This window comes from Labrus bergylta, chromosome 20 (assembly GCF_963930695.1).
Source record: "Labrus bergylta chromosome 20, fLabBer1.1, whole genome shotgun sequence".
NCBI lineage: Eukaryota > Metazoa > Chordata > Actinopteri > Labriformes > Labridae > Labrus > Labrus bergylta.
Window position 1 is genome coordinate 1,290,457 of NC_089214.1, and position 23,712 is coordinate 1,314,168.

The 23,712-nt window shown below is 41.1% G+C and overlaps 2 protein-coding genes across 2 annotated transcripts in view; both read left to right on the forward strand.

Annotated features, from left to right (window-relative positions):
- The first annotated feature begins 680 nt into the window (after positions 1–680).
- Positions 681–4,416, forward strand: slc35g2b (solute carrier family 35 member G2b). Its single transcript, XM_020656641.3, has 2 exons — positions 681–1,018; positions 2,709–4,416. Exon 2 carries the CDS (start codon positions 2,729–2,731, stop codon positions 3,980–3,982), a length of 1,254 nt encoding a protein of 417 aa, XP_020512297.1. The 5' UTR covers positions 681–1,018; positions 2,709–2,728; the 3' UTR covers positions 3,983–4,416.
- A 2,468-nt stretch (positions 4,417–6,884) lies between these two features.
- nck1b (NCK adaptor protein 1b) overlaps positions 6,885–23,712 on the forward strand; it is a 35,931-nt gene continuing 19,103 nt past the window's right edge. Inside the window, 3 exon segments of the mRNA XM_020656642.3 lie at positions 6,885–7,075; positions 20,786–20,839; positions 22,117–22,357. Of these exon segments, the coding sequence (XP_020512298.1) occupies positions 22,132–22,357 (226 nt within the window). The 5' untranslated portion in view covers positions 6,885–7,075; positions 20,786–20,839; positions 22,117–22,131.

Consider the following 23,712-nt stretch of genomic DNA (forward strand, 5'->3'; position numbering starts at 1 on the left):
ATCTTCTTATTCTGTATTTTTTAAGTTGTTGTTAGCTCTGTTTTATTTCCTTGTTAATTGTTTAGCACCAATACACCAAGTCAGATTCCTTTATGTGTAAATGTACTTGGCAATAAACCCAGATTCTAATTCTGATTCTGATTCTGATTCTGATTCTGATTCTGGTGTTGAGTTGCATCGTATCACATGAGCGATACCATGCATTCTTGCAAAATATGTTTTGTTGTTGTTTTGTTTGGATTGTCTTTAAATCCCGTGTGGTCTGTGATTTGCTCATGAGTCCTTGCTGTCATGTGTGAGTTACTTTTTTGTCCAGTTTGTTTAACAATTTAAGAAAATGTTTAATATGTAATTTTTTTGTCAGCATCTATTTGCAGATATGCAAATGTAAATCAGCACTGTAGCAGTAAACACGTCCACCATTATTACCCAGATTATGTCATATATAGTGGGACTCATGATGCATGAATTTGCAGACAATTATTTGTTCTCACAGCCTCATTCATTAAGATGAGAATGTTCCCTCTTAAAGTTTTATTGAAATGAACATGATGAAGGTGGTGATGCTGATGATGAGTGACCGACGCACATCGTTTTTTTCCCTCCTGAGAGATGACGAATATGAGCGGCTGTGAGTGGAAATCAGTCTCCAGGAGCAGGAGAGGGAGGAGGAGGAGGAGGAGGAGGAGGAGGAGGAGGAGAAACCACTGGCTGTGACAGCGACAGTTGCTTCTCTCTCCGGCTTTTCTCTCTTCCTTCCCCCCACTTTCTCGCTTCTTCTTCTTCATCATCATCATCATCACCCTCAGCAACAGCAGCTTCTCCAGGCTCGCCAGCAGCAGCAGAAGTCGAAGAATCAGCGTCCATCGACAGCGTGGAGAGCAAATGAGCTGCGAGAGGGCGACGGGGGAAGATGGGGAAATGGCAGATGAGCGAATGTTTGGGTGAAGAAATGAAACGAGATATTTATTTATGATAAGAAAAAGCATCAACAGGAACTATTCCCAAAAAAGAAACGGTAGGCTGATTTTTCTCTCTCTCTCTCTCTCTCTCTCTCTCTCTTTTGCTGCAATCGGTCAATTTCATGCAAACACGTCAGTAGGCTATTCATTGATAAATATTATGCAGAATGTAGACGTGGAAAGACCATCAACACCACCACTTTTAACCTTCAGTAAACTTGATTTTTACAACTTACAGACTTCCATTTCGCCATTTAAATGAAAAACTCAACTAGAAATCAAGATTTTTCCATCTCGAATTCCTGAAAATCAAAAATGTTGTGCGTGTTTTTGTCAGTGAAATATAAAGCCTCCGTTAAAGAATGTCTTAAGGTGGTCACTGTATTTCTTTTGTCTTTTGTTTTCAGACAAAAAGATCTAATATGTCCCTTTCTTAAAGGGGTGTCCCTCATTTTATTACCATACTACATCGTTTATTATTCAAATCAAGTTGTTTGAATATGCATTTGGAAAAGGAAGAGGCAGGAGGGCTAATTAGAGTCTCTATATGCCCCCTTGTGGTTTTGATCCATGCTGCGTTTCAGGAAATTGACCTGAGTGTTTGGTAGTGATCAAAATCTTTAAGATGAACATTCCTCTTGGCATTAACAGTTTTATCTCTAAATAAATAATTTGCTTATCTCATCACAACGTGTGTTAGTCTAACCCTTCAATCAAATCCAATTGCTTTAAAAAAAAAAGTCAGAAAATCTCATAACATTAAATATCTGTGAAACACCCTTTAACCCTTTCATGCACTCTCATATTCCATGTTTTGTCAATGTATGATGTGCAACTCCATCCTTCTCACAAGTGTCCCACATTCATGCATTGTCCCCTGTGTGGTTTCCTGTTATGTAATTTCATCCCCATCAGACTGCATCAGCCTCACAGTGTTGGCTGCTCGGCTCATACGAGCTTGCATGGATGGGATATATTTAGAAGTAACACAATACAAGTGTTCTGTGAGGCTACAGGCAGGGTAGAAAGGTAAGTGAGATAGAGGTGATAAGAGTATGCTTTGACTGTGTGCATCCAAGTGTGTGTCAGCGCCTGAGTGAGTGGGTGTTAGGGGTGGGGTGCAGAGCCGGCCCAAATCATTTTGGTGCCCTAGGCAAGATTTCAGCCGTCGCCACTTAAATTGCAGCCAGTTTGACCACCAAAGACAATATTCATCCACTTAAGAAAACTTGCTTCCATCTTTATATTTTACATAATTTCTTTATTTTAAAATAAAAAATACTTATAAACAAACATGAATAAAATGGTTATAACTCTAATATTTCTTATAAATAAACAAAAAGTAAATTAAATACAAATAACTAGTGTAACAGAACAACTAGTGCAGGGAGTAGAAGTGGTCACAGATGGCCCAGGGATGGATTTAAATGTTTTAAAATTGCATCTGGAGAGAGAAGATGAGCATTTGTAAAACAATATGCATTTTATAATATAGTGTGAACACAAAATATCATTTTCTCCTCAGAGCAGTACAGAAACCTCAGCATAGTTTTTCATGTGAACCCAAACATTTTCCTAACAACCAGACCTACACCATGCACACATATCTATTCAGAGATGAAAATAAAGGGTTGAATTATGCAAATTAGTCACTCGGAAAGGCTCTGTTGTGCACTCATCACACCACAGGGTAACAATATTTCTTTGTGTAATTTGGCACTGCAATCATTTTTATTTCATTTTCAGATTCTGAGGCGTAAAGAAACATGGATGGTTCTTCGTCCTCGCTGCAGTACGGATCAAAAAAGCGGGTCAAGATCCACCCAGACACGGTGACAGTGAAATATGCCACCCACTTCCCCCAGCCCGGGGACGAAGGCTACGATGACGCGCCCTCCTTCGAGGACTTTGGCGCCTTTGCGGAAGCCAACACGGGGAAAAGGCTGGCGACGGAGAGCAGCAAAGGGGGCAGGACTTTTTTTGGCACCATGGAGACCCAGCCCAGGCAGCCAAGCGTGCCGAGAGACAAGGGGGTCGGGGGTCAGCTGGCCAGCTTCGGCGAGGCCAACGTGCTGGCCTCGAGGGTGACCTGGATGGCGTTGTTCGGGGCGGCAGTGGCTCACGGTTGTGTGGCGTTGATTACTCGTCTCGCCGCCGACCGCTCCAAAGTGCCCTCCCTGGAGCTGCTCTTCATCCGCTCTGTGATCCAAGTGCTGTCCATCCTGGTGGTGTTCTACTACCAGGAGGCGCCCTTTGGCCCCAAGGGCTACCGGCTGCGGCTCTTCCTCTACGGCGTGTGCAACGTCATCTCCATCACCTGCGCCTACACCTCTTTCGCCATAGTCCCACCGAGTAACGGCACCCTCATGTGGCGTGCCTCCACCACGGTGTTCAGCGCCGTTCTGGCCTTCCTGCTGCTGGACGAGAGGCTGGGCTACACGGACGTGGTCACGGTGGTGGGGAGCGTGTTCGGCCTGTGCCTGGTGATGGTGCCCAACGTGGCCGACGAGGAGAAGTCCAGATTGGGGTTTTGGAAAGAGGCGTTCGGCTACACGATGACAGTGACAGCGGGTTTGACAGCCGCCCTCTCCATGATCGTCTACAGAGCCATCAAGGAGCGCGTCAGCATGTGGACGGCGCTCTTTACCTTCGGCTGGACGGGCACGGTCTGGGGGGCGTCCACCATGTTTGTCATGCAGGAGCCCATCATCCCTCTGGACGGGGAAACCTGGGGCTACCTGATTGGGATCTGTATCTGCTCCACCGTGGCGTTCCTCGGAGTCTACTACGCCCTGAACAAGTTTCATCCCGCCTTAGTCAGCAGCGTGCAGCACCTGGAAATCGTGGTCGCCATGTTCCTCCAGCTTATCGTCCTGAGGATGATCCCGTCTATCTATGATGTCATCGGAGGCCTGGTCATCATGATCAGCGTGTTCACTCTCACAGGAGTCAAGCTGTACAGGGTGAGCAGAGCCATCCGGCAGGATTATCAAGAGATCCTGGACTCGCCCATCAAATGAGTTTTGGGAAGTGTCGGGCCTGTTTGTTTACAATATTGCTTGGTTGTGCAATTTCAAGGAATGTCTGGATCTTCATCTGATGATTTTTGTATTGTTGTGTTGTGGGAAAGGTGCCAGTGTGTGTGTGTTTGTGTGTGTGTGTGTAACTAATGTCTTAATATTTGTGTGTAAAATACAAAATGTAATACGGTAAGCGTTTCTACCTGTGAGTACTGCTTTAATGTTAAAAATGCATCGAGACCAAAATGTCAGCATAAAAACAAGATACAGTTCAACTTTTATTTTGTGATTTATTTTGCAGCAACTTTTTCTAGCAGTAACTTCAACAATGTCTGCTGTGACACTGCCACACTTGTTACAAATGTGTAAATGTCAGCCCAGAAATGGTTCGTACTAAATTCAAGGAATGGAAGAATAAAAATGAATACCACCCACGTTCCTTTAATGCTTTTTTTAGCCTTAATCTGTTGCTCACAGGGAATGTGTAATATCTTTCATGAATGCTTTTAAAGAAACGAGAATAAGAGCAGGATGCTTGGAGGAAGTCATACGACCAAACTTGGATTGTTCTTCTTTTTTTTGTTTATTCTACATTTTTAAAGCGGAATCTAAAAATTCTCAGTGTGTTCTTACTTCCTCTAACATGTTGTAGCTTTGTATTTAAAACTATAGTGGTTACATCCCTGGACGCTGCTCTCTGTTTGCTCTCAGACACATCAGACTAATGCCCAGAGGCAGGTGCTCTGTATTGAATTAAGGTTCCTCTTTAACAACAACAGCAGACCATCAGCTTTTTTTTTTCTGTAGTGGCTCAACCAACGCTGCTTCGCTTCCCTTCCCCGTGTCGAAACAATAAAGTCAGACTCTGATTCCCTCGAGGGGGCGTAAAACTGCGATGAGTTGAAAACAAAGCGATGATGATGATGCAGAGCAAAATGTGTTGCATGTTGGATTCAAAACAGAAAAAAACATGTTTCACTAACTGTCCAGCAGGTGGCATTAACAATCCACTTAATTACTCACAGAGAGGCAGCACAACTCTCATTGACATTATGTGGTAAACCATTTTCAGCTGAGGACAGTCATTGTAATATTATTATTGTTGTTGTTGTTGTTGTTTAATCAAAAAACACACCACAGTTCATCCAAGCTCTTTCAATACTGTGAACAGATACCACGTTTAAAGTACAATTGCACTATTGCACACAGACAATTGACAAAAATGTATGACACTCAGATTGTTACTGACACTTGAAATCATCAGTCTTGTGGACATGAACACATTTAAAGTAGCAGCAGCTCTGAAATTAAATCATTCTGTGTGGTGACAATTAACTCAATAAAATGGTGAGAAAACCAAAAGCTCCATTCATTTACAACCAAAAGCTGAACCACCAGGGGTGATGGTAGCCTGCAGTGGTTAGTGCACGCTATAGCAATGTACACCATGAACGCCATGTGCACAGGCTTCAAGTCCTCAAAGTGGCTCTTCTCCCGCATGTCATTCCCCACACTCTCTCTCCGATATCTGACTCTTCCCACTGTCCTGTCTCTATATGAAAAAGGCATAAAAAGCCCCGAAATAAAACTACCACCAACATAAAAACATAAGGGTGTGAAATGTTCTGTCACTGTGAAAGTCTGTCAAACTAACTAACATTTATTTTTCCAACAACTGAATAAACTGTGATCATTTGGCTTTATTATGTGTTGCATTGCAGAGCTGTTTTTCAGGAGGGCTTTTGGGTGCAGAAAGCAGAATACACGCAGAGGAGGCCCATCTGTTTGAGCAGGAAACAGACTGCATCCTGCAGCGCACGGTGCAACGCTTCCAAATTACTCTGCCACTCTGTTCACCGCAGACATGTTTATTAGAAGTACCATCATTTCCCAGGAGGGACCTGAGTGGAATTTGATTATGAGTTACTTTATGTGTGTGTGAGACTTTTTGGTATATGTGAGCTGCTACACAGTAAAGATGACTGGGTTTTTTTTCTTCTTAAAGGGCTTATAAACACTGCTTTCAGCTGTTTGACCTGTTGAGCTTTTAAGGCACACGGTTAATCAAGCACAGACTAAATAATGCACAATACAGTCAACAATTAGGGTTTTTTACCAAGGGACAGAAGTCACCTGTTACTTTAAATGTCAACTGATTCGAAGCATGTTTTACCCTTTGACCTCAGCACATTTTCCTATTGGGTTAGATAAAGTTGAACACTGAATATCTCTTCAGGAGGAGAAAGACAACTTGCATTTCTCAGACTCTGTTTATTATGTTAGAACTGATTTGTTTTGTACTTGTATATTGCACCTTGTGTTGGGGGGACTGTGTTGGTATTGGTTGTATCTTACCTCTTGCAGTGTTATTATTTTGGGGAGGTGGTTCATGTTCATGGTGCTGATGTGATGTTGGCTTAATGACATCCTGGAGCATTATTTGATTGATTTGCAGCTAATGTGTCTGAATAATTCCATGTGGGATGCATCATGTAAATGACCAGGCACAAAAATATTCACATTCAATATCCATTCATTCATAAAAGTACACAGGGTCACACGTCAGGGTTAAAGGGTCTTAAATCCAACTTTCTTTGAAACAGCTGCATTTGAGCCGAATAACTAGATTATAACATATATAAAATTATTATAAGATAAGATAAAAATGTCTATGTCTCCCTTCATGAAGCGTTTTTTTTAATAAAGCAGTGATAAGTTTGACTTTTCATCCTCTCAAGGCGAAAAAACATGATGGATGCTCGGAGGAACTCGAAACATCAGCAGCTGCAGTGTGATTGACTGACACCGCTGACATCCAATCAGAAGAGAGAGAAATTCTCCGCAAGCCAATTGGATCCGAGTGGGCGGGATCTGGTGCCCTGAGCAGCTTGTGAAGCCGCCGTGCTGAGCAATGACATGCCTTGATACCAGAGGGAGAAAAATGCTATTCCAACAGGGCACAGCGTCTCATCAGCTAGGCTAGGTTGTTGGAGTGGAAAATAAAACTGGCTACACGTTGAAGGAGAGAAGAAGAAGAAGAAGAAGACAAAGAAGAAGAAGAAGAAGAAGAAGAGGTGGCCATCAAGATATCAGGTAAGAGGACGTGGTGAATCTGGGCTGCCCCACTGAAGCTTTTCTGATAGCAGCTGCTGCAGGGAGCTAGCCTACATGCTAACCGATGCTACCCTTTAAAAATCCACCGAGTAACGTTAAAAGTCACGTCGGCTAACTGCTAACTGCTAACTCTTAACCCCAGACACACACAAAAACAATCTACCTCCTTTACCAACATGACCCACACACTGTTACCCCATTTGAAACCGTTTTTTACCCCCCCCCCCCCTCTGGATTTTATCTACCAGGTTGCTAAGTTACTAAGAGTGGAAATGGCCTGAACGGGTTTTCTTCTTTCTCTTATCACATCCTTCATTTAAAGGTTCTGCTGGCTCCTTTATGAGGCTTTCTGTTGGCTGTTGTTTAATCCGAGCTTGCTCATGATCTCTGTCTTTGACTTTGACACTTGGCTGTGATTTTTCATACATTTATGGTTGTTGCAGTGATGACATCACTTCTTGTTTGCATACTTTTGTATTCAGCTCTATTTACAGATTTCTTCAGTTTATAGGTTTGCATGTGTTTGTATCCCTGCACAGGTTATGTACATTTCTTGTGCGAGTCTATTTAATTGCACAGTTTAAGTTTGATTCATCTAGGGCAGGGGGTGTGCAACTGGCGGCCCGGGGGCCACATGCGGGCCCCCATCAACCCTCAACGTGGCCCTCAGGTCAATTTTTTTACACATCAGTTAAAGAAAACATGACTACACCTGCCATGAAATCATGAACAGCAGAAATATGTTCAGAATAATATCAGATCACTGAGTTAAATTTGAGACTTAATCGACTGTAATCGTTTTTCTAAACTACAATTTGGCCCCCTGGCAGTGAGGATTAAATGGACGTGGCCCCTTGCTGTGACCAAAGTTGCCCATCCCTGATCTAGGGGGATTCTTTAAATCTTCTTTTTCAGGTTAATATATATGTATGGGAGGGGGGGGAGGGGGGGAGGGGGGGGCGTCGGTTTTGTGGTTAATTTGTAACAAATGTTTCATGTCATGTCTTTGTAACCTGCTACTGGATGCTTTGAATTTCCCTCAGGACCCCAAGTATCTATCTATCTATCTGTCTGTCTATCTATCTGTCTGTCTATCTATCTGTCTGTCTGTCTATCTATCTATCTACCTATCTATCTATCTATCTATCTACCTATCTATCTATCTATCTATCTGTCTATCTATCTATCTGTCTATCTATCTGTCTATCTAACTATCTATCTATCTGTCTATCTACTTATGTGGCCAATGTTACTGCATTATGATTTAGGTACTACGTTCCATGTAGAGAGGATTCTGTTTGACCTCAAATGGCTCATTCAGTAAAGGATAAACATCCTGTTACAAACAGTGACATGTATTCTACTCTTGCACATTTAGCCAGTGTGCATCCTAGGGCTGCGAAATATATTGAGTTTTTCAGATATATCGATATGTTTTCAAACAAGATATAGGGTAAGACGACATCGTTAATATGGATTTAGTTTATGTTTCATTAAAATAAAGTTCTCGAGGTGCCAGGTCTCCTTTTTCTCATCTCACTGATGATGACTGTCTGCTCCTCCTCTCTCTCTCTTTTATTCTATTTAAGGAACATTTTATTTCATAATATTACTTTTTAAATTCACAAACAGGTCGTTTATTTTCCATGTGTTTTCACTGTTAATAAAATACATATCGATATATATCGAGTATCGGTCCATATCGTGCAGCCCTAGTGCATCCTACGAGCCAATCAGAGACAGAGTTTGAAAGGTCACCCCTTCACCTTCCTAATACTTAATGTGGTGTCAGTAGAAGTGGTTTACTCTGTGGAGCTTAAAAATAAAGTCGATATACCTTTGATAACCCCGCCTGCACTAAACCACTGATCTGTATCTCCACAGAGTCTGATGTGGTGTTTCAGATATCTTGTTTCAGGGTAGACAAGCCATCTTGTTTGTAGAGATGGGACCCTGATATCGGTATTTGGGTCCAGTATTGATGTAATTTAAGTATCTGATATCCAAAATGATAGCGCCCATGTCTGCGTCACCAATCCAGAAAGATCGTTGGGCGCTAAAACATTCTCAGTCTCGCTTTGAAGACGTTCAGACTGAACTGGAAGAATTGTCCCACAAATCGTCTCCATGACGACGCTCAGACTCTTCTGTGATAATTAAAGTGCAATTCTTACACTTGACAGTTGTTGCTGCTGTTTGTACGTGAAGCCAGCACAACAACTTTGTGTAACTTTACCAACAACAGCATATTAAACTATAGATTATGATTATGATAAAATGTCAGATCTTGACACTGGAGAAGCTAAACAATACAGAATGATATGTGGTTGCTGCTCTGAAGCAAAGAGGGGAAACTAACACCTGCATACCAGTAGGTATAGGACACATCTGAAGTTTCACCCTCATAGGGAGAGATGTAGTAGTTAGTCAAATGTTCTGTGTAAGTGAAACCATTTCTGTTTCTGGAATGATTTCAGTGTCATTCCTCTCTCTGATTATCTTCTCACATTGTTTCTACCTCACACAACAACACTCGCTGAATGTCATGCTTCAGCTGCACAATGCGGGCGATAAGGCTCTGTAATTGTTGGCAAGCTCTCGCTCGCTTGTGTTTGTCACAGAACTCGGTCTAGGTGGAACAAACACTAACATGGCTGGAGTGTTTTTTATTCTGTAGATATAAATTTGGAGATATGTGGTTGGTTAGATGTGGATGGTTTAAGGGGGTTAGCACATGTGCTTTAAGGGAGGGAGGGGAGGGTCTCTTGCAGCTGCTGAATAGTACAGTTTCTGTAATTATTGTCACACTGACAGACCTCTTCACAGTCTCTCATTAAGGTTTCAGGGAGGTGAGGGAGGGGAGAGACATTTGGTCGGCTTTCAGAGGAAGGAGAGCCACAGTTCACATGGAGGGAGACCTGCTTATTGGCAGGATATTTATTTCTCTCTGGGTGTTGGACATGTACGAATGTCCATTAGAAAAGCCTATGGAGAACATGCAGCTATACTAGGTCACTATGCATGTTATAATTGCAGCGATATTGCCCTATTTATCCTCATCTGTGTCCTATTTAGAGTAGACTCAGATAACCTCTTAAAGGGTCTTTTTTTCATATTATTACTGTGAAGGTTTATGGAAATACAGCAAAGAGCCCTCTTGGTTTAAGATCCCGCCTTTGCCTTTTTTTCCCCCTCAGTGCCTGTCGTTGTGCTAACAGTGGCCTCAAGCAGCCAAATATGTCGCCACAGCCAAAGGGAAAATACCAACTGTGCTTTTTTTTTTTTTTTTTACAACATAGCCTGAAAGCTAGTGGAACTAAAAAAAATTCCCTGGTCAAATCACAAGATCAGGAATCTAATCTCTGAGGTCAATTTTGGTTTCTATTGCAGTTGAGAAAAAGTTGTTTTCCATTAACCGTTATCTCCCTTAAATTGCTCAATATTTATAATACTCTTTTCCACTTCCTCATATTTTTTATGTTTTCAGTTTACTTTTCATTCTGACATGTTTCTCCTTGACTGCCCATGCATGCTCGAGTGTTTGAAAATTATACAACAAAGGTGCTTTCTATATGTTAATCGAGGTCACCTGCCTGGTACACAAAGACCAGGAGCAGAAATGGAAGCGATCTCTTTTCTGTAAATCCGACCGTCTGGACCGCATGTGGTTGACACATTTGATATCTTTTTTTTAACCTAGACTAAGTGATTTGACTTCCTCATAATATATAGAAAAGAAGTGTGAAGTAAAAGTGGTGTTTTTCCTCCATCAGGTCATTACGGTTCGGGGGTTTCTCTGTGGGTTTTTGACGTGCGAAAAAGAGGATGTGTGAAATTGTGACTGAGGGCCGCAGTTGTTTTCTATCAAGGAGTTAAACAATTTTACTCTCACGTAATGGTGGAAACATCTAAGCAGCTCTGATGACTTTAAACCTGTTACTGATATGAAGAAAAAAAAAATAGCCAAACCTTCAAATAGCTATAAGACTGTAATCTTATTTAAACATCCATAGAACCACATTTTCAGAGTAGTTTGACCTTCATCATATATAAAACACTTCACATCAGGAGCCTTTGTCCACACACTGTGAGGATCAATTGAGTGGCAATTAGGTGTTTTCTTCCTATGAAAATAAACAAAGACCAGTAAACAAGCATAACCATGTATGTCTTCAACAATGTGAACAATAGAGAGAAAGATGCATTGATTTGTGTCATTCAGCTGAGAGCAGAGAATAAATGTTTTGCAAAAAAAGAAGGATCTTGAAATAGACGGACACAAGTAGTTTGCACACATGGACTCCTGAAAATATCTTGATAATTTCCTCATATCACCTGAGGCAAGAAATGACGTGAAAAGAGATAAGCAGAAGTGGTGGATGAAGGAACAGAGTCTGATATGTGACGCTATAATGAGAATATTTTCCTTTATATCAATGCTTTCACAGAATCAACATGTGATCTAAAGAGTGGAGAAGAATGTACTGAAGAGCAGAAAACATTGTGCAGCCGTTTAATTCAGTGCACCGAGATCGTAGCGGTCTCGTGCAGACAGTCTATATGCACCAGTCACAGGATATAAACTTCACTCTAGGTATAAACTTCACTCTAGGGGAGCAGAAATGCAAAAAATGTGGATTACTCTTCCCATTGTTAAAGCGAGTACTCGAGTAATTATTTTGTAGTTTGTTTTTTTCTGTGATTCTTTTCCTGCACGGGAGGCGCCGCCCCCAAGTATGACGCGATGCCGACTGTATCTATTGATTAATTAGAATCTTCAGGATAATTGTGAGTAATAAACCTACTTTGTATTAACGTTCAAATTAGGACATTTCTTACTTCAACAGACAACAAACCTCAAATAAAAAGGTCAGTCAAGACTAAAGCTCTCGTCACAACATGCAAATAACTTTTCTAGAGTAGAGTAACTTCAAGCTAGTGTTCTTTTGACGGCATGTTGGTAATTTAACCAAGGAGCTGATGAAACTGCAAACAGATAAAAATGTTGGACATGCCAGAAAGAAGCCTCACCAAAAATCTGAGATTATTAAGACAATTTATCCAACTTAATGACCAGCTGCAAACTGAACAAAGACCGATCTGTCAGATATTCAGCCAGACTCTAAAATAAGTTTAGGTGAACAGAGTCAGAGAAAAATAAATCTGGGTTAATCTCTTCAAAGTCTGCCATAGATGTTACCCCGTTTGTCGTTACAGAACAGGCTGCCGGTGTCAAAATCGTTGCTATATAGAATGTTTTTAAATAGCTATGGGTAGGATTATTTTTCTGATTACAGCATCTTTGAATTTAATCTGATGGCACCAAGTTTCACTTGTGGGGGTGTAACACCAGTGTCATCAATCAGTGTCTTGTTTGAAACAAAACAAAATCTGATCATAAAGATGATGGCTGTAAGTTAATGATATCACAAGAAAATGCTCTAAAAGAACTCCCACTTTATACGAGTACAGTCCTCACAGTGTTTATAACGTGTAGGCTTCTTTCCCCTTTTTCTCTTCTATCACACATCTCCTTGATTTGAGCAGATTCTTTTTGTGGCATCACCTTGCAACCTGGAATGCCTCCTGCTGCTCTCGAGATAGTCAAACACAAGTTCCAACACGTGGCCCTCCCAGAGGTCCCAAGTGGCTTGTTTAGTCCTATTGTGACAGCACCCTGGGGCTCATATTTACCAGGATGTACGAAAAACTGAGAGGAAGCCAGTGTATCCATTTCATCTCCCTGACACAGGCTGTCTGGGATTATTATCTCGCGGTTTAACAAATGATCCCCCATTTGACTGCAACAATCTTTTTTTTGCAGCTCCAGCGACATTTACTGCCCCATTACACGGCATAGCCTGATTTTAGATTTTCTTCAGATCGTCTCTTCACTGACTCTTAACGCTACAATAGAATGACACCACCCACAACCAAAACCACAAGCAGATTTATTGTACAGTAGCACTCCATGTTAGCAGTTGTCCCGCTTTTGTAAACTTGGATTAGTCATTGGGAAATCCCCAGGAGCTCTTGGAGTTTGTGAGGTAACTTGGAGGTTCATTTTGCTCTTGCCTTGATCCCAGAGTGCTTGGATGTGGAAAAGGCTGGACCTGTTGGCCACCCAGAACAACAACTGGCAACTCCAGCAACCAGCATGGGTGTGGATGCAGATGTGCAGGCTTTCTGATTTAGGTGGGGTTGGAGGAAATCGATCCGTTCTTGCATAGAGGTTTTATGTTCTGGTGAGGATTTACAAAGAAGAGGATGAGAGAGCAGCCGTCCACTATGTTGCATTTAGTGCAGATAGTGGAAGACAGTAATAAGATAATGCGAGTCTGGCTTATGCTCAATTTAATTCCTCAAATGCAGGGATCTTATCTCTAAATTTAGCCTCTTCTGCATCATTGTAGGTTTACTGAAGGCATGTGACAAGCTGTATTTTAGGGATGTTTTGATCTGTCGTTCCAGGGCCGATATAGACCACTGATTTACTTTATTTTGACATTCATTTTTCTTCATATTTAAGCAGCCGTATCTGTTAAGAAATCACTTTTGACTCATGTTAGTATCTTCCCTTTTCATTTTAAGCTGTACTCATCACTCCATGGAATAAGGAACCAGACAAGAAAGATTGGATGACTTTGTCAGAATTCAAAGAAAAAAAATCACCAGAAGAGTTGAGAGTGAGAGCAGAGAAAAGTTTGATCCACTGTGACAGACAGCTGGAGGAGCTGGAACACGTTAAAGTTAGAGACTAGATCCTGCTAAAGATAAAAGTTATTCACAAACATGTTAGCCCTTAAGAGAGCTCCTAAAGTAAAGATGTAAGGATGAAGAGTTTCTCACAGAGAAGAAAGAAGGAGAGATTCCAGCTCTATCACAGCCTCATATTGATATCACATTAAGTAGACTCTTACAGTTATCAGCATGGTGAATAAACATGAGCACATAAATATAAGAAAAATACAAAATATTTTTATAATTAGAGCTCAATTAATTTAATAAAAGTTGTAATTGACTTTTGCATCAGAATGGTTCAAGAGTAAATTGGTGACTGTTATTTTTCAAATCTGAAGTAATCTTCCTGAGCCAGTGATTACAAAGGTCGAGCCAGTGATATTTTTTTTTAATACAGCGGAGATTCAGTTTTATAGGCTACATTTATAAACTTTAATACGATAAATATCGAGTCATATCGAATATCGACATTAAGCAAAAAAATATTGTGATATCAAATTTAGGCCATATCGCCCAGCACTAATCTACGCCCCCTAAAAAAACAATCTCGTCAGTTGACTGTTACTCTCTGAATCTGAGCTAGACAGGAATCAGCCTGAATCAGAAGTCGAGCGGTATATTCCATTTCATAATATGCCATCATGGTCAATAGTGTTCGTAAAATGGAAGTAAAAAAGAGGAAGTGAAAACTGTTTTGAGCAATCAATGTATATTAAGAAATGATGATATTTTTTATTATGATGATTCTTATGATGATGATTAAACAGGTGCCAAGAATCACTACCATAGATTTCATTAGTTTAGGTAAGTAGCTTAAAGTAGATTTTGCGAAGGGAGTTTTCATTTTCATGCACTGCAGCATATTTCAAACTGTGGCGTTTGTGTACCGTTTCACAGATTTAGTTTGGAGCTCAGAGTGGAGTGGGTCTTTTGATGTTAAGTTGGCCTTTTAAAAGAAAGCTTTAAACTTTTGGTGTTGGTCGTTGCTATGAGAGTAAATCTCTGGCAGTTCTCAAAGGACATGAGCCCTGGTCTATTTTAGGCCATTCCCAACTGCTGAGGGTGATCCCGAGGGGTGAATAACCAACTGCTTTCACACACTCATGAGCCTTTATGCCGAGCCCCCCCAAACACCAGTGGCCCCTCTACCCCTTCATGATGCCGTTTCCAACTGGGGAGCATCATTTTTACAGGACGTTTTGGTTAAAGTTGCTCCTGAATCTCTCTCTCTCTTCTCTTAATTGAGGTCCATTACTTGCATCATTGCAGAGCATAGATAGGTTATCTGCATTCAATCAAGAGGTCAAGCCTGCACTCTGTCAGATTGCATCACTTTCCCATCATCCGGTCACCCCTTGTGTCCACACTTCCTGTCTCACAGCTGGCCCCGCCAAGTCTCCCATGACCCTTTGCTGCTGTGCTGCTGTTTTGTTTTGAGAGAATCCAGGACAGCTGGGATGGAAGATGCAGTCTCACGGGCTTCAGCTGCTGTGGTTCGGATGTTCGGAAGAGGAAAAAAAACAAAAAAACGACACACACTTGCATGTTTCCGTCAGTCCTGCAACCGTCAGTTTCCTGTGAGGCAGACCGGCTCCCCCGTTTGCCAAAATGTGAGTTTTGGTGTTAAGTTGGAGGAAGTGCAGCAGTGCCAGAGGGGCTGAGTGAGCAGTGAGCATACAGAGCACATTCCAGAAGGCAGCAGAGGCTGTGATTTTAGCAGGCTGTCACAGGGATTAGGTTACTCTGTCTGCCTCTGTGAGCTCATGCTGTTGCTGTCTCAGTGCCTCAGCAATCCTGTTGAGCAGTGGGACACCATTTACCCCCCACCCCTGTGAGGCAAGGATCCATAATTGTTCTTTCAGGCTTGTGTACAGTATCCAGTTGTCCTGACTTTTTTTTACAAAGAACTTTCTTTATCAGTCCAGTATATGAAGTCAGTGTTTCCCTGGAATCCATGCAGAAGACTATTGTTATCTATTGTTATCTATTGTTATCTACTATCTGCTATTGTTTCCTGATATCATGCATTATCAAATATACCACTGGGTGTGCTCTTTCACTTCATCTCCCTGCTCGGTCATGAGTTGGGTTGTGGCAGCAGCTGCTGCAGCAGTTGTTGATTTACAGGAAGTGGTTAATTTGTGTCACTTGTTTCATAGTAACTTGCAGAGATGCTCTCTGAGTCTCTATAACACAATGATATGAAGTTGTTGTGGTTTGTGGTTTACAGTGCTGCTTTGAGCCTCTCTAAATTAAAATAACCGTGCTCTGAAAATCTAAGTCATAAAAATCATTCCCCTAAGTATTGGAAGATAACAGTGCCAGATTTGGGTTGGGGGTCTTTTGCTGATTGTGTGACAATGTTAGCACTCTTGAAAACACAAGTGGAGTACTGATAGGAACACTGGCCCACAACTGCAGCAGATAAGTGGATCTGCGTTATCAGCTTGGTACTCACTGCTCAGTTAACAGCACAGTATGCATGCAACTATGCATGACTCAAGTAGGCTCACTTTGACTTCTACACGTTATAGTCTGACATGAAATGACCACTGCAGTGCAAATAGATTTGAGGCTTAAAATGTTACCAGTGACTTTTTTTGTTTTCATTTTCTGGAAACTCAACTCGGACTCAAACGAGGATTTTATGATATAAAGAAAACAGAACTCCTGGGACAGCAGGAGCTCAGTCTGTGGGGACTTGGGTTGGGAACCGGAGAGTTCAAGTCCTGGTGCGGACAACGTCTATAGCACCCTGTTTGTGCATGTGTGTATTTCAGCCTATGTGTGTGTGAAGCATGCCTCAATAACCAGAGTAATTTCCCCTCATGGGAAAAGTAAAGGGTTCTTTTAAAAGAGAGAGAGAAAGCATTGAGAGCATGGCTTTTCTTATCCATTCTGACTTTTATTGAACATTGTAGCTGGTACGACTCGGGCTTCTCACTCATTGTAGACAGCCATGACTCAGAGATATATTTACACAGGAGATACTTGATTTCTTCTGTATTTATGTGTAAAATGACGCACACTCTTCCTTTAGAGGGAATGAAATTGTAACGGGTGTCAGTCATACTTTTACAACATTTTGCAGTTAAAATTATTTGTCAATCAAGGTCAAAGATTCAGGGATAATGGAAATCATAGTCAGTCAAAGTCCTACTCAAAGATACTGCTGATAAGTTGCCAAATTCAGTGTTTCCTTGCCATAGTAATCAGTAGGTAGGTGGGCCACCAATTAGCTTTGTTATGGCAATTATATCAAAGTAAGCTGCCTTTAAGATCATATTACTGCAAATGGAATATTGTTTGTTTAATTAAAATTACAAGTTTTTTGCAGTCCTGTTGTTATATGTCAATGGAGTAACAGAACTAGTAACAGTAGCCGTGGTAAGCTATGAAACCCTGACAGTAACCAGCAGCCAACAGACCACCACACGTCCTTCTACCTAACCACTGAGCTCGTGCACACAGATCTTTTTTCCCCTTAATGTCTGGTACCCAAGTTATTTTCAGAACTTTCCTTCTTCTATAGAAGCAGTTACTCATTACAGAGGTCATATGATGGGGAGCAGTGAATCATTACATCATCACATCTGTGACCATCTTTCTCTGATTTTCATGAATTTTCATGAATCATTTTCTGAACACTTTGAGCTTTATCTCAATTAAATCTTATCTTGTATAAATGTTGAAAATGGAGACACCATTGCGGATGTGTTTGTAATTAATCAAGCTGACCTTGTGACAGGAACACAGCCCAACGCCTTGTTGCTTCTTTAACTCAAAGAAGGGTCTAAAATCTGACACAAGCATGTTAGCTTCAAAAGTAAACACATGAAACTGCTGAAAATACAAACATTTTTTATTCTATTTTTATAAAGCGTCGATCAGGGATGCTCGATATAAATTTAATTGAGCTGATAACCAACAATGCCCTGCTCCCGTTGGTTGATACCGTTAAGATTTCCAACATATTTTGACATGATTGTATTTGAAAAATAAGTTATTAAGATTTAGTTTATGCACATCTGGAGGTCAGAAAGGTTCAACATGTAGTCAGCAAAGATATTTACGGTAATATTCTGGTTGACCTCACCAATGTCAACACAGAAAAACTAAGTCAAATGTATGACTTCAATGTGCTTGTTAATAACTAAATGAGCACCATTTATGAGCGGGTGATTTTAATGGTTTGAATTTAATTATCGCAATAATTAGTTTATTTTTAACTGATTTGTTATCTGAACCGACATATATTGTGCATCCCTCGTTTTGACTACATTTGAGAAAACAGGTGCTATGAAACCTTGATCAGACTTGCTGACCCGTGCTTTTCTTTATTGTGCACTGTGGGTGGGGTCAGTGATGGATTGGGAACCTGTACTTCTGTCAGGCAGCAGAGTAAACGGAGCTCCACTGTGGATGCACCATCATTTGAGCAGTTTGACCCGTCTGACCTCGCGTTTTAGTGCTCGTGGCCTCGGCTCAGTCTGGAGCTGTGGCGCGATTAGCTCCGAGCATCTGTCGCCCAAACTTTGTAGTGATCCTCCCTCACATCTGCACCATCGTAAGTCACGGTCGGTGTTAATGTGCACTTAGTGCTCAGCCAGCCTAGACGTGGTGGGGGGTGGTGGTCCGACTGGGATGCAGTGTGCTCTCTGAAAATGGAGCATGCTCTAAAAAAGGATAGTCCTACATTAAGGATTCTATTCTGTGTTTTTCACTGGAGAGTGGGAAGAAAGATAGTAAAGGAGGGATGTTGTAAGTGGAGAAGAAGCACATATATATACAACACACTCGTCAGCCTCTTTGGCAGATTGTTATCCAGCCCAGCTCCAGGGAGTGGAGAGATTGTTGCCTTTGTCTTGGTGAAAGAGGCAGCACTCGAGGAGAGTAAATCAGCTCTTTGTTTTTGTCTGCCGCTCCCTAACATGTCTGCCAGTGTTCATTAATTAAAGTAGACATGGAAAAGAAGCAGGCAATAACATGCCATGAGATAAAACCACAGAATACACCCTAGTGTTCATGGTAAACAAAGTCAACAACACCCCGACCAAGGGGAAAATCCCCCCTTAACACACACACACACACACACAGACAACAGGTGCCCCCTTTAAACTGTAGACATTTTTTATAGAATAAAGTTCAGCTTTAGTGTTCAGCTCTAATCATGGTTAACCTTAAACTAAAGAGGAGGTGTAAATAATGCACAGCACTATGATTATGTTTTTAACATCTTTTCGTCTCAGGTCTTAGCTGATGCTTATTTGATGTTTATTTTACTCCTCTTGGCTAATCATGCTCAAAGTTAGCTCGGCTCCCTATGTTTGCCTAAGATCAGGTTTGGGGTCTATCTCAAGGCCAGCTGCAGCTGAAACTTAGACTCTATCCTTCAAATAAAAAACCAAGAGCCCTCGATCAATGAGGTCACTGTCTGGTCCCTGAAGACAAGTCCTGGAGGGGGGGGAGGTGAAACTCCATCCACTCCCATGACATCAGAGCAGCTAAGTACTGCCTCACTCCTCCTGTGGTATTAACCTCGGCGTAGTCTTGCTGTGCCGAGTGCTCAAAGAGTCATAAGACCAGTTGTTGTGAATGTGCTCATTGTTTGCTTGTGGATCGCTGAACTCACAAAATCATACTTTTAAAAACGTCTGGGAGGAACTTGTGATAAGAAACACTGCAGACAATGGGACCACGCTTATAATGCAGGACACATAATCTCAGCATTTGCATAGGCAGCACATTTAGGAATATTTATAGGCCTGCGCTACATTTAAAGCAATATCCCACATCATTGGGAGGGAGAGGGAGAGGGAGAGGGAGAGGGAGAGGGAGAGGGAGGGAGAGGGAGAGGGAGAGAGAGAGAGAGAGAGAGAGAGAGAGAGAGAGAGAGAGAGAGAGAGAGAGAGAGAGAGAGAGAGAGAGAGAGAGAGAGAGAGAGAGAGAGAGAGAGAGAGAGAGAGAGAGAGAGAGAGAGAGAGAGAGAGAGACGTTGCTGCACTGCTAACGCACTTTAACCATCTCTTCATTGTCTTTTATAGTAAAGCATAAACGGTGTATACCAAAACAATACACACAATATGAAAACTAAAAAAGAGAAAGTAAAGGAAAATAATATATAATAAAAAATAAAAACATAGCAGCCCTACTGACAGATCTGTTCATCAGTCATTACCCTCCAGGAAGTTGTAAAAAATAGTCCACACTTTCCAAAGCTTGTCAAGTTTGTTTTTTGAGAAATAGCCTTTTCCTTTCGAGCAAGAGAGAGAGTTGTTCCTTTCAACCACTGAGAGACTCCACAGGTTGTTTGTTTCTTCCATGAGCGAGCAATGTATCGTTTGGCCTCCAGGAAACATGCATTGAGTAGATATTTGACATTATTTGAAAGTACAAAATCATCAGGATAGATATTAAGAATACACAATTTAGGGTTAATGCACCTCCTCTTTTACTTTTTCCCGTCTCACTAACCTTCACCATCTTCCTGATTTGGGTTTGATATCTAATACAATAGACAATCACTCGACTGCTACCGAGAGGAAATCATCCCCTCTGAACATTTCTCAAGAATGTGGAGACTTAACGAGGTTGGGCTTTATTCTGTCTGGCAGCTGTGAGTGTTGCAAACAGTGAAGAATAGCCATCTATGTCTGTTATTTTAAGAGTACAATTGGTTACAGGGGGAATTACGTCTAACTAGACTAAACTTTGGAAATGGTAGCTGGCATTTATTCAGAATTCTTGCCCAGCTTAAGTTGCATTGGTTAGCTCAACACATGCCATATCAAGGCGTGTATATCCCGTCAGTGCTGTACCACACTGTCAGCATCTTTCAGCTCTTTTGAAAATGAAATACACATACAAAGTTTCTGATAAAATATTAAGAAATCTTTGGAAGAGTCGATCTGTAATTCTCTTCTTGCGTTGCCTCTGTTCTTCTCCCAGGTCCACAGAGACGTCCCAGAGCCTCTTGAAGTTCTCAGCTTTGATGCAGTGCAGGTACAGCTATTTATTCTCAAACACAGATCTAAATTTACCACCTCATCATCGTGTCTGCAGCAGACAGCCAGAGTTGGAAATTGAAATGCAGATGCAGGGGTCGGTAAATGGAGAGTAGAGACTGTCATGTTGGTGGATAGAGAGGCCACATATAAGAAATTATAAGATATATAAGAAAGATATTTAACTGTTGCAGTAAAATCAGATTGGCTTATTATTATTATTATTTTTTTTAATACTTTATTGCAGGCTGTTTTACTACATTACAAGTTGTCATATTTCATCACATATTTTGTTCATCCTGGCACATTTTTATCTATGAATTTTTTAAACATACAAGAATACATACAACATGAAATAAAATAAAAATCCAAAGAAAAGGTATGAAGAGAAAAAATATAATTCAATTAAGATTTAGAAAGGAAAATAATAATAAGAAGAAAAATAAATATAAAATAAAACCATAAATAGAATGGTGCAGGGGGGGTTGTTCCTTCAGTACTCTCCTAATTTGATATAATTTAATTTACATACCTGTTATTATTCCACTTTATCTGTTTCCTTTATCCATTTACTCCAGTAACACATGAATTCATCTTCTCTCTTTCTTAGCCTATACACAATTCTTTCCATTTCTTAAATATCTTCCACTGTTAACTTCCATGCATTAATAGACGGGACCAGCTTTGTGTAATTTGCTTTAATGCAGCTACAGTTTATACAAATATTTGTTTGGATTGACTCATTCTTATTGCATAAGTGTTTGTAATGTCAGCATTGCTCACAAGGGGAAACCCTGAGTTTCTTACTGCAGCAGAAATGTGTGTCATCGTGTTGTCCTCATCTTAGTCGTGGGTGGAAGCTGAGACTATCTTTATCACTGCTGCAAACAGTTTCTGTGATTAACACACAGTGACAGTCAGGGTCCGAAATTCACTTTTTGACTCACCGCCAAGGTGGCAGGTAGATAAAAAAATTCACTGGCCAAACATATTTTTTTACTGGCCAAAATAACAAATTTTGTTTTTGTGTCCTACACACATCTGTTACAGTACATTTAATTGAGAAGGTTCTGTTTAATCAATAACAAATTTAAGTCACAGATTCAATCATCAGATCAGGAAATTGAGAAATTGTAAAAACAAATATTTGCTGTTCTTTATTTTTTTCTTAATGAATGATTTGTAGGCAGTAGTTCATGCTCATTGATTTGTTGACATGTTGTGTGAACTCGATCTTTCCAGTCCAGTCTGACGTCCTTTTCTCTGCCGTCTCAGTGAACCTGGTGCAAGATGACGGAAGAGGTGATTGTCATCGCCAAGTTCGACTACATGGCTCAGCAGGACCAGGAGCTGGACATCAAGAAGAACGAGCGCCTCTGGCTCCTCGACGACTCCAAGTCCTGGTGGAGGGTTCGAAATGCCACCAACAAAACGGGCTTCGTGCCGTCCAACTACGTGGAGCGGAAAAACAGCGCCAGGAAAGCGTCTATCGTCAAGAATCTCAAAGACACACTAGGTAAAAAAACAAGATTGAATATTACTCGTTTGAATGAATTGGAGGAGATGACGAGACTGTGTTTAAAGGCTTTATATGTGATGTTTTGATCCAGCAGATGTCGCCCTTGAGCACCAGCATGAAACCAAAACAACTGGCGCTGCATTGTTGTGTTAGCATGCTAATGCTAGCGATCTTTATTATGCTGGTATCTTCACACTGCATGTAAATTTACCTGAAATGAGCGTGATCTAGAAACACAGTTAAGCAGTGAGTACAGTATGTTATTCTTCTTTTCTCTAGTCCCTCAATTAAACAACTTTTATACACGAGGGGAGGAGTCAGCCGGCCGTCCCGGCGATGTAAACAAAGTGAAGATAGGACTCTGAAAACATCACAGACAGTGGGACTCGGGTGTTACACCCATTGTAGACAGTCATGACTCACAGAGTTATTTTCAGAGGATAGACTTGATTTCTACATTAAAGTGTGAAACATCACAGATTAAGACTTTAACATGCAGAGGTGTTGGCACTGTAAACATTGATCTTCTGTCACTCTGACTTGCTTGTTGTTTTATACTCAGCTGAAACAGAGTAGCATCAGAGCACATGTCTTTGACCACATTTTTCTAAGGTAACAGCCTGCACAGGAAGAAGGTCTCAGGCTGATACCTGATTGGTTGAAACATGAGACCTTCTTGCTTCTCACTACATACTTAAACTGAAACTGCAGCATCTAGATCAGAGAGTCTGTGGTGAACAGTGTCAAGTAAAGTTTTCCATTTCGTCTACAAATCTTGCACAGAGGTGAGGCAGTAAATACTATACTTGATTTACTTTAGCTGTTCCTCGGAGGTCGAGTCCTGATGCTAACAAATTCAGTATTTCATAACTGTGGAGGGGGGAAAAAAAGCAATCTAGCCAGTCTGTGTTATGTAAACAGATCTAAATGTCTGTACTCTGTGTTTATATGTGAGCGAGCGCTGCAGTGTGTGTCCTCCTTCCCCGGTCCTGTGAGGACCAGAATTGCACAGGTGTTGTCTGCTCTGTCAACACAATACTTATATTTCTGGGCACTGCTGTTTGCCAAGGACCTTGTTCTTACCACGAGCAAGCCAAAAAGTAACTGTGTTTGTAAGCCAAGCTTTCCATTTGTCTTTCTCTTACTTCTCCCTGATGACAGACGCTCATGATCATTTGGGATATACACTTTGACCACTGGCATTCGCTCTGGAACAAAGGCCATTCATTTAGCCTTTGATTTCACTTCATGATCATTTTAAAGTTTCTGATGCTTTTTTTTTCTTTCCACTCTAATCTCTTGGGTTGTTCTGCTCTGCAGGGCATCGTTGCCCCCGGCTAAGAGCATTATGG